General features: G+C 39.6%; 1 protein-coding gene, 1 long non-coding RNA gene and 1 other non-coding gene across 4 annotated transcripts in view; 2 read left to right on the top strand and 1 right to left on the bottom strand.

Moving 5' to 3' along the window:
* Positions 1–15,074, top strand: part of fchsd2 (FCH and double SH3 domains 2) — a 75,955-nt gene that overhangs the window by 6,741 nt on the left and 54,140 nt on the right. For both annotated transcript variants that reach the window (XM_026191269.2, XM_026191267.2), the window contains exon 3: positions 14,651–14,696. In XM_026191269.2, the coding sequence (XP_026047054.2) occupies positions 14,651–14,696 (46 nt within the window). The remainder of the gene's footprint in view (positions 1–14,650; positions 14,697–15,074) is intronic.
* Positions 4,417–5,275, bottom strand: LOC113035665 (uncharacterized). The gene is made up of 2 exons (XR_003274371.2): positions 4,675–5,275; positions 4,417–4,596 (listed from the first exon to the last, which is right to left on the bottom strand). It is a non-coding gene; the product is annotated as an uncharacterized LOC113035665 (long non-coding RNA).
* trnat-agu (transfer RNA threonine (anticodon AGU)) lies at positions 8,142–8,215 on the top strand. Its single transcript has one exon. It is a non-coding gene; the product is annotated as a tRNA-Thr (tRNA).

Raw genomic sequence — 15,074 nt, 5'->3', positions numbered from 1 at the left:
TGTTACAAAACTCTGGAATGAAGTTTGTTTAAATTGTTTCCTTTTTTAAATCAGTTTTTTATTACAAAGAAAAAGGATCATTTGTGAAGCAGAGGAAGAGTATATCTTTTTGTATTTACTTTACAAAGAGTAGTTATGAAGCTTTGCAGGCCACTGTGTTCCTGTGCAGATTAAATTAAAAGTAGCCTACTTTGAGAAGAGCTGTAACATCCAAAGCCTAATAGCTTTGAAGATATTAAAAAAAAAGATCAGGTTCAATTTTATTTTGTCTAAAGTCCAGCTGCAGATTAAGTAGTACCAGTAAGCCAGCAGTGTTGGTGGTAAATGCAATTAGGTTCGTCCATGGACCGTTTATGTGTATATATCCATCCTAAGGTTCAGCAAAGTAAGCTATGATGCAGGTTATTTAAGCATAAAAAGGACTATATAGGCAGCACATTTATACAAATGGAAAAAGGAGCTGCATGTCTCTCTGGAGCTGCAGTTTGAGACTGCTGCACTAGTTAATACTAGTTAATAGAGAAAAAAGAAAAAGACTTAATGCAATAAATTGAAAACAGCTTCTTTTCCTTAACTTTACGGAATTTTAATTGAGGTGTTTTGTTGCATTTCAAGAAAGTGTATGAACAGTCTCATCCTATGAAGCCTTAGAAAACCAGAGAATAACATCTGTGCTTATCCTTTTTGACTCTTTAACCTCTTTGACTTGCTTTCAGTCTCATCAACATGATTTCATTAATCTCCACTGTTTCTTTGAGGAATGACCCAGCCTTTAAGCATCACTGTAACAGAGAATAGTGTTATAATCTTTTTTCCTGTTCACTTTTTACCTGAGAGATCTGTAAACATTACAGCTCTCACCAGGCTTCCAGGCAAAGCTCCATATGGCTCATCAGCATAAGCAACGCTGGGCACATGGCTCATTAACATATTATTACATATGCACATTACCAAAGATATTCTTCAGCCTATATTTACACACATCCGTGTGACAATAAATGTGCTTTTAGCAAATGATCTAACAGAACAGACCCTCAGTTAGACTGTATTTCAAGGCAAATGTGCTTTTCTGTTGTTGCTTAAATCTGACATCTTTTCTTTGGTTGTAGCTATGACCCATTGACTGATTTTCACATGCTGGTTTTTCCTTTTAATTTATTTGATTCTTTATCTAAGATTAATAATATTTCTCCCTGATTGTGTGTATTTGTGAGGCAAGAGTTAATTCTGATGTCAGCATGTCAAGTGGGTGCAGGGAGGACCATCGCACTGGGCTTTTGTGCTAGTTGTGGTGACCGCCAAAGGGTTGTTTGCGATGCCCAACTCTAACACGCCAACCATTGTACTATAATACACAAAGTCTCACTCTGTTTGTTTTCCTGGAAACTCCTCCTAGATGATCACAAGTTGTGGTGTACTCGTACAGGCCCCTGATGGTTCTTATATCAGGTGTTATGAGATAATCGTGTTGCCTAGCCAGTGAGTTTATGCACACCTGTAATACCTTGTAAAAGGAGTGCAATTTTAATATCACAACAGTAACTTCTCAGTTAAAGTCACAAAACTTTTTCGTGATGTTTTGTGATGCTTTTATGTTGCCCAGCAACCACCTAACAATGACACGAAAAAGGTCAGTGCAGTTTCATACTTTAGACATCTGTTTCTCCAATTAATAGATCAGTATTATAACTGTCAACACATTTGCTAAATACGTTCTCGATATAATTTCTGCAGTTATTATTTTCTGCTTAGCTCTATTTTTTACTTAAAAAAAACCAAATCAAATACCAAAGCAGCTGTTTGCAGCTTTCAGGACTACAGATTCTTTTTTTGGGCGGTGGCAGGACATCCCACACTCAGAGCAATCCTTGGGATGCACTCAAAGATCTTGAGTGATTCCCAAGGGAAGAAGCAGGTAGGAACATGCCCCATATCCACACTGGGACAGAATGCAGACTTAATATCTACAGTTGATGCTTGCAAACAGTCACTAGACTACAGTAGAAAGCTAATCAATTGACGAACATGCTTTGTGCTGTCCTTGTAAAAGTGCATGCGTGACCTCTGGAAACTGACTCTGATTCAGCTAGTCCTTTCCTGAGATGGTGTCACCATGACTAGTTATGACTAAATAGTTTCCATATACAGTATTTTTAAAAGATGGACCCTACAGGAGAGCAATGACAAAAACATTCATGGTTGACAGACACATTTCTAGTATGAAGCACACATTAGGTTTTAACACTTAAATCCCAAAAGCAGCTCTGAGGTTATTTACCCTAATTAATCCACAGACTGGCTTTAATCAAAGCGCTCAGTCACACACACATGCACACGCATATACAAGTTTATATCTACTGTGTCTCCTGCCTGTGTGTCAGCTGTACAAGGTATGAGAGGAATGATAACGGGAAAAAATGGAGGAAAGATGAAAGAGAAAGGACCGTGTATTTCATCCTCTGGGAGTGCATTTCAGCTAGTCTAATCTTAGGAAGGACAAGAGAACGGGAGAGAGGAGAAAATGATGACGAGTTGGTGGATTCAGGGAGTCAACTTGGTGTCCTCAATCCAGCTAAATCCCCTATACCCTTATGTCTCCCTTAATAGCTACAAACGCATCATCCTGCGCTGACCATAGAAATACTCTCATACAGTGTGCTGTGCTCATTATCATTTGGCCATGCATTAGCTATTGTCTGTTAGTTTAGATCAGTGAACAATGTGCTATATATACTTTACTGTGCAGCTTCATTTTGCTGTAAGGTAACTCTTCGACAGGCTGTGATGTTGTTTAGAATAAATGCAGAATGTTGCAGACAGAGTGCCCTGTGGAGACTTTATAAAGAGCAGTATTAATTGTGGAGATGTTGCGACATTAATGATAAAATAAATGATAAAAATAGCAGCCTGGAAGCTGATGCTCGGACTAGATTGCTGGACTGGATGTGATTTACCCCCCATGTCTGTCCTTTGCATGATTCACTGGGATAAATGAAATTTGTGTTTCATGCAAATTAATTGACCAAATCCTAGGAATTATCTGCAAATATCATTAAAACCTAATGGCTCTCTTTGCTGAGTAGCTAGATGAAACTGTCTGATTTGAACCCAAAAGTGCCACCAAGAGTTCTCATTAATGCTTTTCATTGCAGCCTCCATAATGAAGGAAGATGGGGAACAGAATATCAAGGCCTTGTTGCATTAAAAAACTAAAAAAAACCCAGACTCACACACAAATGAATGCAAGGCTGATTCACACCCTGATAATGTAATTAGGTGTAGGTACATCTGTACTCGACAAAATAACACTGCAGACTGAATCATAAGAGGACCCTGGATAATACTTGGGGTTGAAATGACAAAATATTGGTTACAAGGTTATTTCTGTATTAAAATAAGGTGATCCTGCAACAGTGGCTCAACCTTACCATTATGTTTTTATGTAATAATATAATAAAGTTCAGTGTCACAGCCTAAGCAGCTAAAGCAACCATTTGTTCTGTGGTGGAGTCAGAGGATTTTTAAAGATTTGCAATATTTTGTCCTTTGGAAAAATAACCCGATGAACAATAAAGTTCCCAGCAGCTAAATATAATCCATTCCATCTCTGTTGTAGACCTATGTCTTTCAACTTGTGGCCTTCGTTCGTGTAAGTGTTTCTGGCATTTTGAATTGTTCATTTTGTTTTTTCCCCCCCCTGAAGTAGGTAAAGATTTTTTTTTATGAATATCTACTCTTTATCTTTATTTTCTTCTTTTTATTATTTTTTCATTCTTCTTCTTTTAAGGTCGTAGTTCTTTTGTACTTTAGAATTATTAGAATTAAATCAAAGTGCAACTGTGAATTACTCTAGGGCCCTCTCTTTTCCAAAGGGTGTTTTTAATGGGAGAGGATCAAATTGCCTCTGAATGGAGCTGAATAGACTTGTAACCTGTCAGTGCAAGGGAGCATATGAAATACCACTGAGTATTTGAAAAATGTAAATAGACATTTTGACAGAGCAAATGAACAACGAGCTTTCAGATTCCTCTGGTTTACAGCTGCACTTTCAATCATAAACCAAATCTGACCTCTTAGTACACTCACTAACAATATTAGAATCAATATCCATTCTTACTGACCAGCAGTAGCTTTAACAATTATGTTTAATTAATTAAAAAAAAAAATCAGGAACAGTAACTAAACAAAGGATTCACCAATGGTCCAGGGTCAGTTCTTGGGCAAGTTGATTGGCCATTTGTTGGCCTGTTGGGACCATTGACAGTGTTCTCAGATATCAAGTAAGGCTGAAGCAAAGTGGCTAAAATGAGCTCTAAATAACAAGTAGTCTTTTCACATTAAAATGCCAATAAAAGTGTCACGGGCTGCGATGGCAGACCGTGGAGTGACAGTGAAAGCAGGGCCCAAACGCGAGACTCTAAGTGAAGGACAGTGGATTTATTTACAGGAGGTGAAAAACACACAACTATATACAAAATCCCAGCACTGTGGTCCCGTGGTGATTCTCCCTGAATCCCACACAGTGCAGATGTCCGTGAGAAGTGAAAACTCCAATTCCCACACCGTGACTTTAGAGGCGTACTCCGCTCCCGATTCCTGGTAACACAAAAGGCAGAGGGTTAGCAGGGGATCTGTTTCCGCGGAGGTTACGTAAAAGCTCACGGCAGTACTGACGAGTTCTGACTCAAGGATCCAGCGTCGGCCTCAGCTCAGCTGCAGTCCTAAATGCCGTTCCTAGACGAGCGTAATCTGCTGCAGCTGGCAGAGGACGACGAGCGGCAGGTGCGGCAGTCTCTCGAGTAGACCACTTCCGGGTTCGCAGTCTCCTCAGCGAACCCACACCTCCGGAAGCTCACACAGAGACACATGGAGAGATGGAGAGCAAACCAATACAACACACGGAAAACATAAACATAAACATACACTGAAAATGCCTGAGCCCTGGGTCCCTAGACCCAGGCCATGACAAAAAGTCCTTCATCAGTTCAGTTGTTGCGACAATTTAAATGTCAAGAAAGGTGTGTAGATTTTCAGTCATCTACCTCATGGCGATCTAAGGAGCCTGGAAAGAAAAGCGACAGGACATCTTTAAGTTTCTTGAAGACGTTTCAGATCACATCCAAGAAGCTTCTTTAGAAGTTGTTAGCCAAATTGTGTCTGGTTTCATCCAATGGTAATGATCCATTTTGTAACATGGTGTGATCAAAAGGACCCAAAACGAGTGACTGAGTGCATAAACTCATCAGGAAAGATGTTAACAGAGGTCAAGACCAAGAGCTGTTTTCTCATATACAGTGGAACCCCGACTTACGAAATGAATTCGTTCCCGAGGGTCTTTCGTAAGTCGAAAATTTTCGTAAGTCAAAGCACCCATCGCGCCTTTTGAGTGAACGATAGGCTATAGGCTAATTGCAAACTGCAGCAACAATACGTCATTCAAGTGGAACAGCGAAGTGCAAGTACAAAAGCCAAGGGGTTGTCACATGATTCGGAAGGCACTGTGGGCATTGCGGGCATTCTGGGCTCAGCCAATCAGAGTCAGCGGATTTCGTTACGCAGGCATTTTGCCGTAACACGAGCAGAAATATTGCCATTAAGTGCCTTCGTAATTTGAATTTTTCGTTAAATGGGGTATTCGTAAGTCAGGGTTCCACTGTACTTGTATAGGATCAGAAGTCTTTTTGCAGCCACAGCTTTTGCTCTTTGGCACACTTCAGATGGGGTGGAAGGTGGAACTCTATTTTTCCAACCTGGAAGTTATATCTATGTCTTATATTGCCTATATGCTGACATTCTTTCTCTTTCTCTTTCCAGCAGTGATATCTGTAGCATGCAGCTGTGAGTCTAAAGTCCAGTACTTATTTTAACCTACAATTTGTAACATTTTCAGTTACCAATTGTTTGACAGATTTAAGTTACTAATACAAAAATTACAAATGGGATATAAAGGTGAACAACATCAAATGCACCCGTTTTAACGACACTGTTCATCTTCATAAAGTTGATTAATCTGAAGACATAGACAAAAAAATCAGATATCACAAACAATACGAGGTCATAATAAAAAAGCATTCCAGCTGATGTTGGAAATTATTTGGCCACCGACTCACACCCCAGCACGGCCTCAAATGCTTTGCCATGATATCTTTAGAAAACAATATATCATTGAGTAATGGTAAAAGTTTCACTGTGATTTTTTTTAACCTGGTCATAATATATTATTATTGAGCAGCAGCTGCCTTCACAGTCACAGAAAGTGTCTTAGTCTTTGAGGACAGAGATAACAGTAACTCTAAACACATGATCAGAGATTTACTTTTTGCCTGTCAGTGTTTTGTGGGGTTATAGCAAAGGTGTGTGTGGGGAGAGAACTGGTAGGATGAGTTTTTATTCTAATACTTAGTACTGCTGTCTTTAATACTAGCACACACCCTGTGTAGAATTAATTTATTGTAAAGGGAACTCAGATTTCATCTCAGCTTATCAACTGTTGTCTTTTCTGAGATGAAGTAAACATGTTTCGAGCTGAATGCCAGCTTGGTCTTGGAGAGGAAAGACTGCTGCAAATCTGCTGTATGATGCCTCGTGTCGATCACCAGTGTGAAAACATGGCCATTCTCCTCGGCCTCTGTCTCACCCTGTGACTCATGTTGCTTATCCTTTTGTCACTGATCTCAGTCTGTGTCCCGTTAACCATTGACCTCAGCTGTTTTCTCATGTTTGATCATTTCCTCTCTCTGCTTTTCAGCCTCTTGCTCCTCTTGCCCTCAGCACTCACGCACAGACATACAAACACACACATCCACTGTGTCCACTCTCAGGCTCTTAAGTATTTCCTGTCGGACACACACTCATCTGCAAGCCTGCACATTTTCTCCCTCCCTTTCTTCTTCACACACAGCTGATGCTGACATGCTGGCTTTTCGACTCGTACACCATTCAGTTACGCACACGCACCCGTGGTGGGCAGACAAAAGGAGCAGGGTAGAGAAAAAGTAGTTAAGAAGCAGAGTGCATCAAGCCAGAGAGAAAGGGTCAGAGCAGGGGAGAGAGGCACGAAATAGAGGTGCAGGTGAAGGTATGGAGAGGTTTTCAAGGGATAGATGTGAATTGTTAGCTGAATAAATCTAGGGGGTGAAGAAGGCAAATGCAGATAGACACAAACATGAAGTACAGTATAATCTTCAAATAGATAACTACTTAAATCTATATAACTTTTAAGACCTCACTCTGAAATGCCTATTCTGTTTATTTTGACTATTTTAGGAACACAGTTTCTCATGAATGTGCAAAATGGGTGTGAAAGACATTTCGAGCTGATAATTGGGTGTTGATGTTTACATATGCTGGCTACACTGGATTGTAACCATGGCAGCATGAAAAGCCCAGACATGTCCAAAGATCCCAGCGAGGATGAGTGTTTGTCAGCATTTCTGTGTTTGTACTTTCTGACTTGTATGTTTCAGGCTTGCAGGATCGATTGTGTGTGAATAGAGCGAGCAGTCATGTTTCCATATGTGCTGTGGTATGTTCAGGTGACAGATCCAGAAACTAGACATTACAGCCATTTGGAGCTATTGAAAGTTAAGCATGTTAATTTAAATCTTTTTAGGAGATTGGTCATACAGAAGAAATTGAAAACTGCTGAAAACTGCACCTAGCTTCTTTGCCTTAAAAACAGCAAGGATTCTCTTATACCAACAAGGTATACCAACTGCTTTTTCACAGTATGAGATTAGGTCATCCAACGCAGTTACAGGAGAGCTTGCAGGGGCAGGACCATAACATCTAGTGCAGTAATCTTGTGTATCTTGCCGTAGTGTGTTAAACTCAAAAAGATAGCACAGGCAGTTGATTTTCTAATGCTTTGACTTGAGTTGCTCTTTTCCATGGCAGGTCTGTTTTCATATATAAGGCGCACCGGATATTAAGGTGCATTAAGCGAAACAAAACAGTCAGATAAGTCAAACTTTACTCAACTCATTCTTCTTGCTTCCTCCACTTCCATACCATTGATTATTATTAATGTTGAATTCTCTCGCAGCTGCTCTATTCCCATGTTGTTGCAGTATATTAATGACTGACCTCATATTGTGGATGGATTACCTCACGGAATTGATATCCTGTTGTCTCTTTGTGTAGGCGCTGTGGCTTAGTTGGTTAAAGCGCCTGTCTAGTAAACAGGAGATCCTGGGTTCGAATCCCAGCAGTGCCTTTTGTTCCAACTCCGCTACACTTGTTCAATAATATTTTTCTCCCTTTCCATTGCTATTTAGTACCAAGTAATTTAAGACACTTGCACACTCTTGGACAATTTAAGACACTTAATTTAAGACACCAGCAGATACTGTGTCTGTTTTGGTCAAAGAAGGAAATCCTGCACTCATTGTCAGCAATGCAGTGTTGTGGCAGCGCATATGCATCATGATAAAGTACAACCAGTTATAGGAGTAACTTGTTTGTGCTTGTACTGTTGTTTGCCCTTAAGCTTAGCCCCTGCTATCCGGTTGTTCAGTGATGACGCGACGAATCCTACTTCCGGGCCTAAAGTAGTCTGCGTTTAATATGGCTTTTGTGTTGTTAACATGTTTAATGTTTTGTATTTTCTTCTATTTGATCTCAAAAAGCTCCTAAAACAGTCAGTGATCCCTGTTGACCTCCCTCGGCTTTTATTACCACTAATGATTTATTTAAGCTCAGTTTTTAAAACCTTAGGATGTAGCTACAGCCCATCCCATGCAGCAGTATATGAATGAACTACCTCGTATTGTGGATGGATTATCTCAGTTGTTCTCCTGGCTGAAGTTTGGTCCTTTTACAGCATCCTGCCATGCGATTACATTTGTTTCTGACCACTGAGAACACTCACGTTAACTTTTATCGAGTGGAAAAAAAGTTAGCTTGTTTATATTATGCTAACATAGCTGTGTCGCTAGTGGTCACGTAGCACATCATTATATACCAGCTAGCCCAACTTCAGTAACCCTACAAACGTCACTGCTGTTTAGTTTTCTGTCTTCATTTATGCTGGAAGTGATAACAGAGCTGTACGTTTTAATTTGTTTCCAAAACCCCGCAGTCAGGACATGCTATATTGTATTTAGATAGAAGCTAGCGAGCTAACTCCCTGCTAACTTCTAACTCCGTTAAATGTCATAAATTCCGTTTTCATGGATGCCTGGATGTTAAACTCAATTGTTACACCTGGTAGAGCAGAAAGCTGATCAATTTATTAAAGATGAAAGACTTTAGACAGTTTTTCAACTCTCAGTAATGCCACAGTGATCGTTTGATATATGGACCTGCAGCGGAGTTTAGGTCCAGACACGGCTAGTGACGTCAGACGGAACAATCGGATGGAAAAACAGGAACACGCATGAGGTCCACATACATCTCATTGGTACTGATAGATGATTCTTAAAATGTATTTATTTTTTACTCTATGATGACTCTCCCATTCTTTTTCCATCAGAACATTTGAGCCATTGCCTTAAGGCTGATGCATGAAGCTCGCAAGAATGTCACTCAATGTGTGTAACCATAGACCTATGCAATGTGATACAAACACCATTAATTCCACCTATGTTAACCTTGGCTATCAATTGAGATTATATACTAATATAATTAATTATTAGAGCTATACTTTTTCCTTCTTTAGCATGGAGCATGAAATGATTTTAGTTTAGACAGTTGTTTTTATGAGTGAAGTGAAAGCACTGTTATTTCTTGATTGTGCTTTGCCTTAAAGGCAGGAAGGATTTTTCAAGGTATAATTAACAAGTTTGTCAAGGTTTTCAAACGTGGTTGTTGAGCAACTAGCAGGAGCATGCCTCTGTGACTCAGTAACATGTAATGCAAGAAATCTGTCCGATGTTTCACTTCAAGGCACATGTGCTTTGCTATTTTGCTTAGTTGACAATTTTAAAACATCTGCCCCGTGTGAGGCTCGAACTCACGACCTTCAGATTATGAGACTGACGCGCTGCCTACTGCGCCAACGAGGCCTGTGTGCTGCAAATGCGTGTGTCCCTTTCAGAGAGCGGATACTAAGCCCACATGTGGACAGGCCTGTTTGGGGGAGTGTGCGTGTCGTATTTCAGCGGACAAGCACGGGGCGGGGTTAAATAGTAAACACATGCTCCAGCCTCTTGCAGCAGATCAGTGATAAATGGCAATGGTGCAGATTTACTACAGTCTCTTATTTTTTTTTATAACTCTTTATTTTGTACTTTTTCCTTTGTATTACATACGGACAAGACAATAATAATAATAACACAACAACAAACACACACAAAAAAAAAAAAAAAAAAAAAAAAAAAAAAAAACACGAGAGGTCCCGCCCTATAAGGCTGACTGAGACTTATAAATTATCCATTTTGTCCACTGTTTTCGGTGTTTGTCAGATTTCAGTCTCAGAGTGTAAGTCATTTTTTCCATTGTATATATGTCCTCGATTACGTCCATCCAGTCTTCCAGTTTTAAAGGATCGCTTTTCAGCCAATTCTTTGTTATCACCTTTTTGCTTGACAACAACATAATCTTAAACAAATACCAGTCCTCCTTTTTTACATTTTCCCATATTCCAAAATACATTACTCGTGCCTCACACAGTACTTCATACCCCAGCACCTTCGTCATTGTTGCCGCGATTCTTTCCCAATATGATTTAATATATTTACACTTCCAAAACACATGTGAGTGATTGGCGTTCCAGTCTCCACATAATCTCCAGCATTGTTGGGGTGTTTTCAACTGCTTGCTTTTGATATACGGAGTAATAAAAAACCTAATCACATTTTTCCAACCATATTCTCTCCATCGTCTAGAGCTAGTGGAGTTATGCTGTGTGAGACATAAGGATCGCCAATCATCCTCTGACAACTACAGTCTCTTATTTAAAAGAAATTTGCTAAGCAGCCTGTGTTTGGAAACCAGACTGGATATAGCAGCTTTAACACAGAAATGATGTCTGGGGAAAGGTTTGACACGAAGCACTACCCTATTTGTTTGGGCTGTAATTATCATACAGGCCATTGGTGGTAATTATTCTGTCTACTCTTACAGTGTTGTCTTCCCCTCTGTGTCTTCTTCCACTGTTCGCCTTTCCTGATGGTACTTGATTTTAGATGTTAACAGTCTGTTGTCTTGATCGGATTTAAGACAGCATCGGTGACTTGAAGTTAAAATATATTGTACAATAATAAGAAGTGTGGTTGTAATTATTCCAGCAATGTCAACATGGGATACATACTGGGACTGAATGTACCCTGCGCTGCTTTATCTGATGATACAAAGCAAAAAGCCTCGAGCTATTGCGTTTTCAAAACTAGGGTATAATGGTGCTCATTTCTCAAAGCCATGTTAAATTAACATTGAGCTACAGCAGTGCTGCTCCGAAGGTATCTTGAGTGGGTGTAAGCACCAGCTTGTAATGCCTATAATGGAGTCAGTATACGTCTTCTTCCAGATACAGATTATTTCTGGTAGTAGTTTATATTCTGTCATGTTTTCATGCCCCCCTCATCCCACCCCACCCCACCCCCCAACTTTAACTGAGGCTCATATTTCTGCCAATCTGCTATTTGTTGTTTCACGCAAAGAATAATCTGTGTAAAAGTCCTTGTCCAATAAAGCCTGAACAAGTTACCCAAGTGTGATCAAGTGTGATCAAGTGTGCTTCTGCGTGGGCCACAGAGCTCTGGATATCTACATGTGAATGAACTAAAGGTTAATGCTAATGATTAGGTTATTCTTGACACCTAAACACAATACCCTCATTTGCATGTGAGAATAACGCTCATCCACACTAGTGTTTTTTTCCAAAGAGTCTCCATCCACATTACCAACCCAGAGCAGGAGGAAAATGCCTGCTGTCTTTTCTCTTAGGTGGCATACATCAACATTAAAGTTATTTATTTCTGCTAATACAAGTCTTTAATAGCAAAATAAAATTCATGTGATCATCATTTCAGTCATAACTTTTAGAATAGCTAAAAATGTCCATGGCTTTTTTCTGGTCTGACCTGAACTTCTTTTGAAAAAAATGTTGATTCCTGCTTAGCCTCCATGCCTCTCTTCAGCTCTCTCAGGGGTGGGTGGCATTGGCAGCAACTGACCAATCATAATCATTAATAAGTGTACAGGAAGCAGAGTGCCTGATCATACTATGATGTTGCAACAATATGGTAAGGTTAAATAGGCTTTGCAGTTGTATCTCTGTGGCTTAGTTGTTTAAAGCGCCTGTCTAGTAAACAGGAGATCCTTAGTTCAAATCCCAGCAGTGCTTTTTGGTTTAATAATATTTTCCTGCTAGACCTTTTTGCTATTAGTGCCAACTAGAGCTGGGCGATATAAGATTTTTTCATATCACGATATGTTTTTTTCATTTCAGGCAATAACGATATCTATCACGATATAAGCCAAATAACTATATTTGTAAGATTTAAATGTGCCGTTGCTCACAAGTAAAATGTGAAATAATCAGCAGCTTGTTTTTATTTAAATATTTATTTCCCATAATAAGTTCAACAGGGTAGATGTACTTAAGGAACATGAGACTTTTTCAGATAAATAAAGGCAAATATTGCAAACTACACAAAAGGCAGCCGCTAAAGCGTTTAAGTTTCAAAATAGAACAAACGAAACAGACGACTAAATTGTCAATTCCACTTAGAAACAAAATATTAATTCTAAAAATAAATCTTAGTTTGTTTTACAGAAGAACAGACAAAACTAACTTCTGTCAATATCAAATAAACTGAGAACTAAAAGGAAATTCTCAATCTCTCCTTGTTGTATAGCTGAGCTTTTCAAACAGTTTTAACAGTTACTTTAGTCTGACAAAAGCCGAATGACGAATTAGCGCTTCCAGTCAGAGACCGAGGCTACGTCCACACGTACACGGGTATTTTTGAAAACGGAGATTTTCCGTTTTCGTTTTAAAAAATAATCCCGTCCACACATAAAGGCAGAAATGAAGGAAAACGCTGCTATGAACATGCCAAAGCAGCAGGTGGCGCTAGATTCCTAACCGTGCAGAAATGTTGGCCAATCAGAAGTCTAGAAGCCTCGGTGGGAAAAAGTAAACAAAGCTGGGGCATAGAAGCAGAACCGAGTCGTATGTGTGGACGGACAGTAACTGTGTGTATATGTAAGCATTTAAACACTGCAGAGAGTACAATTAACAGTAACAGTATTGTAGAAATTCATTTCACTGAAACAATAAGTGGCGCACAGTGTGACGCATGCACCAGTTTATTGTATTTCCAGACTTGCTTTCGGCACAATTTACAGTGCACGCTACTCTGTTTTTTGTCAGACTTGAAATAGCCGAAATACCTTCACAATACGGAACTTCTATGGCTCTTCCATTCGACAATCTCTCCGGCATTGGAACCATCATCTGTTTTCTCTTCGGTCACGCTCGGTTGATTTTTCTAGTCGGCACACTCATTTCCTCCATTATCCGAGCGGTACGGTGGCTGGCTGCTTCCCAAACAAATACACATGTGCGGCTTGGCACTTGTGCTGTATGTAACAAGTCACGTGACGTGACGCTGCGGCTGTGATTGGTTCGGCTCAGCGCTACTTAATTTGGATTGGCTGACCTTTTTTTTTTTTTTTTAAGAGGACAAGAGCGGCGAGGTCTATCGCGATAGTTTAATTTCTCTATCGAGTAAAAGTTATATCGCGATACATATCGTTATCGTTCTATCGCCCAGCTCTAGTGCCAACTAATATAAGACGGGCATTGTACAGCTACAAGCATTTCACCCCCATGTCATACTGTGTATGGTTGTGTGTGTGTGACAAATAAAATTTGAATTTGATTTGATTTGAAGACACATTTTTCCAATATGGAGCTATTGTACTGTAATAACTGTTTTTTAACAGCTCCAGTAACCATCCACAGAAAGCCCCTTGCAAGTTTCTAAGAAATAAATCACAGTGAAAAATGTGATAAGATTTGTAAAAAGCTTTAAAAGTGGTATTGAGTTAGTTAGCTGGGCTCGCATCTGATGAACTATGCATTTAACTCGAGAATACATGTTACACACGCATAGTGAGATATATATAAAAATATTTAGATCCAATCAACTGTACATGATGCTTTGTCCATTCACATTCATGGCCAAAATATGTATCTGTTTGTGTAATCACATATGTAATGTTATGTTTTTAATTCTGCATAACATTGGGCTGTGATAAGAGCTTTCACTGTCTCTTCAACTCCAGGATGTTGTTGACTCACATCAACGGGGCGAGGGGAATGGTTGCTTTGTGTGGGTCATAAATTCAGAAGGTATTTTTAGAAAGAGTCGTTGAGAAATAAAGAGAGAGTGGTAATTCCATCCTTGCATAATGTTGTGGTCACCAAGCTCTCCCCTGGCATACTCGGTGGGATTGCAGCATTTGTGCTTTCTCATCATAATGAACACACAGTACACAAACTGTCACTGAAAATAAACATCAGGTCTGTTTTTTCTGCCTCCTGTGTAACAAAGCAATAGGCCTTGATGCTTTTGATGATGATTTATTTGCTATCTGTATTCCTACATGTTATCTGTTGTGATATATACATTATGAATCTATCTGTTGTTTCATTTATCCTCTGTACATTTCAGTAAGTTTCTTTTTTTTGTTGTTGCAGGAGCTATAGTCTGAAGAAAGGACAACTGGAGCGGGACTATGCACAGGTAGGTCTGGCTGGACTGTCGCTAAATATAGGAACCCATACATTAAAACAAAAACTATATACTGTTTAAATATCTTCAGCTTCTACATCTTCTCAATCACCTCTGGACCAAATTCATTGTTCACAGCGCTTTTCGTCATCCTTTACACAATAATTAATAGGGATGGGTATCGAAAACCGGTTCTTGTTGAGAACCGGTTCCCACTGTTTGAATTCCTTGGAATCGTTTGCCATTTTTGCAAACGATTCCCTTATCGATTCCAGTCGCCCCGAATGACGTCACCACGTTGCGGAGCGTCATTTACCTGGCAGGAAACATGGCGCCTAAGCGGCTCAAACGCTCAAAAGTTTGATTATACTTTATGAGAACCGATGACAA

This window comes from Astatotilapia calliptera, chromosome 14, assembly GCF_964374335.1.
Source record: "Astatotilapia calliptera chromosome 14, fAstCal68.1, whole genome shotgun sequence".
In the NCBI taxonomy this organism is placed as follows: domain Eukaryota; kingdom Metazoa; phylum Chordata; class Actinopteri; order Cichliformes; family Cichlidae; genus Astatotilapia; species Astatotilapia calliptera.
Note: the sequence above shows the minus strand (reverse complement) of the source record. Positions and strands in the feature narration are given on the sequence as shown.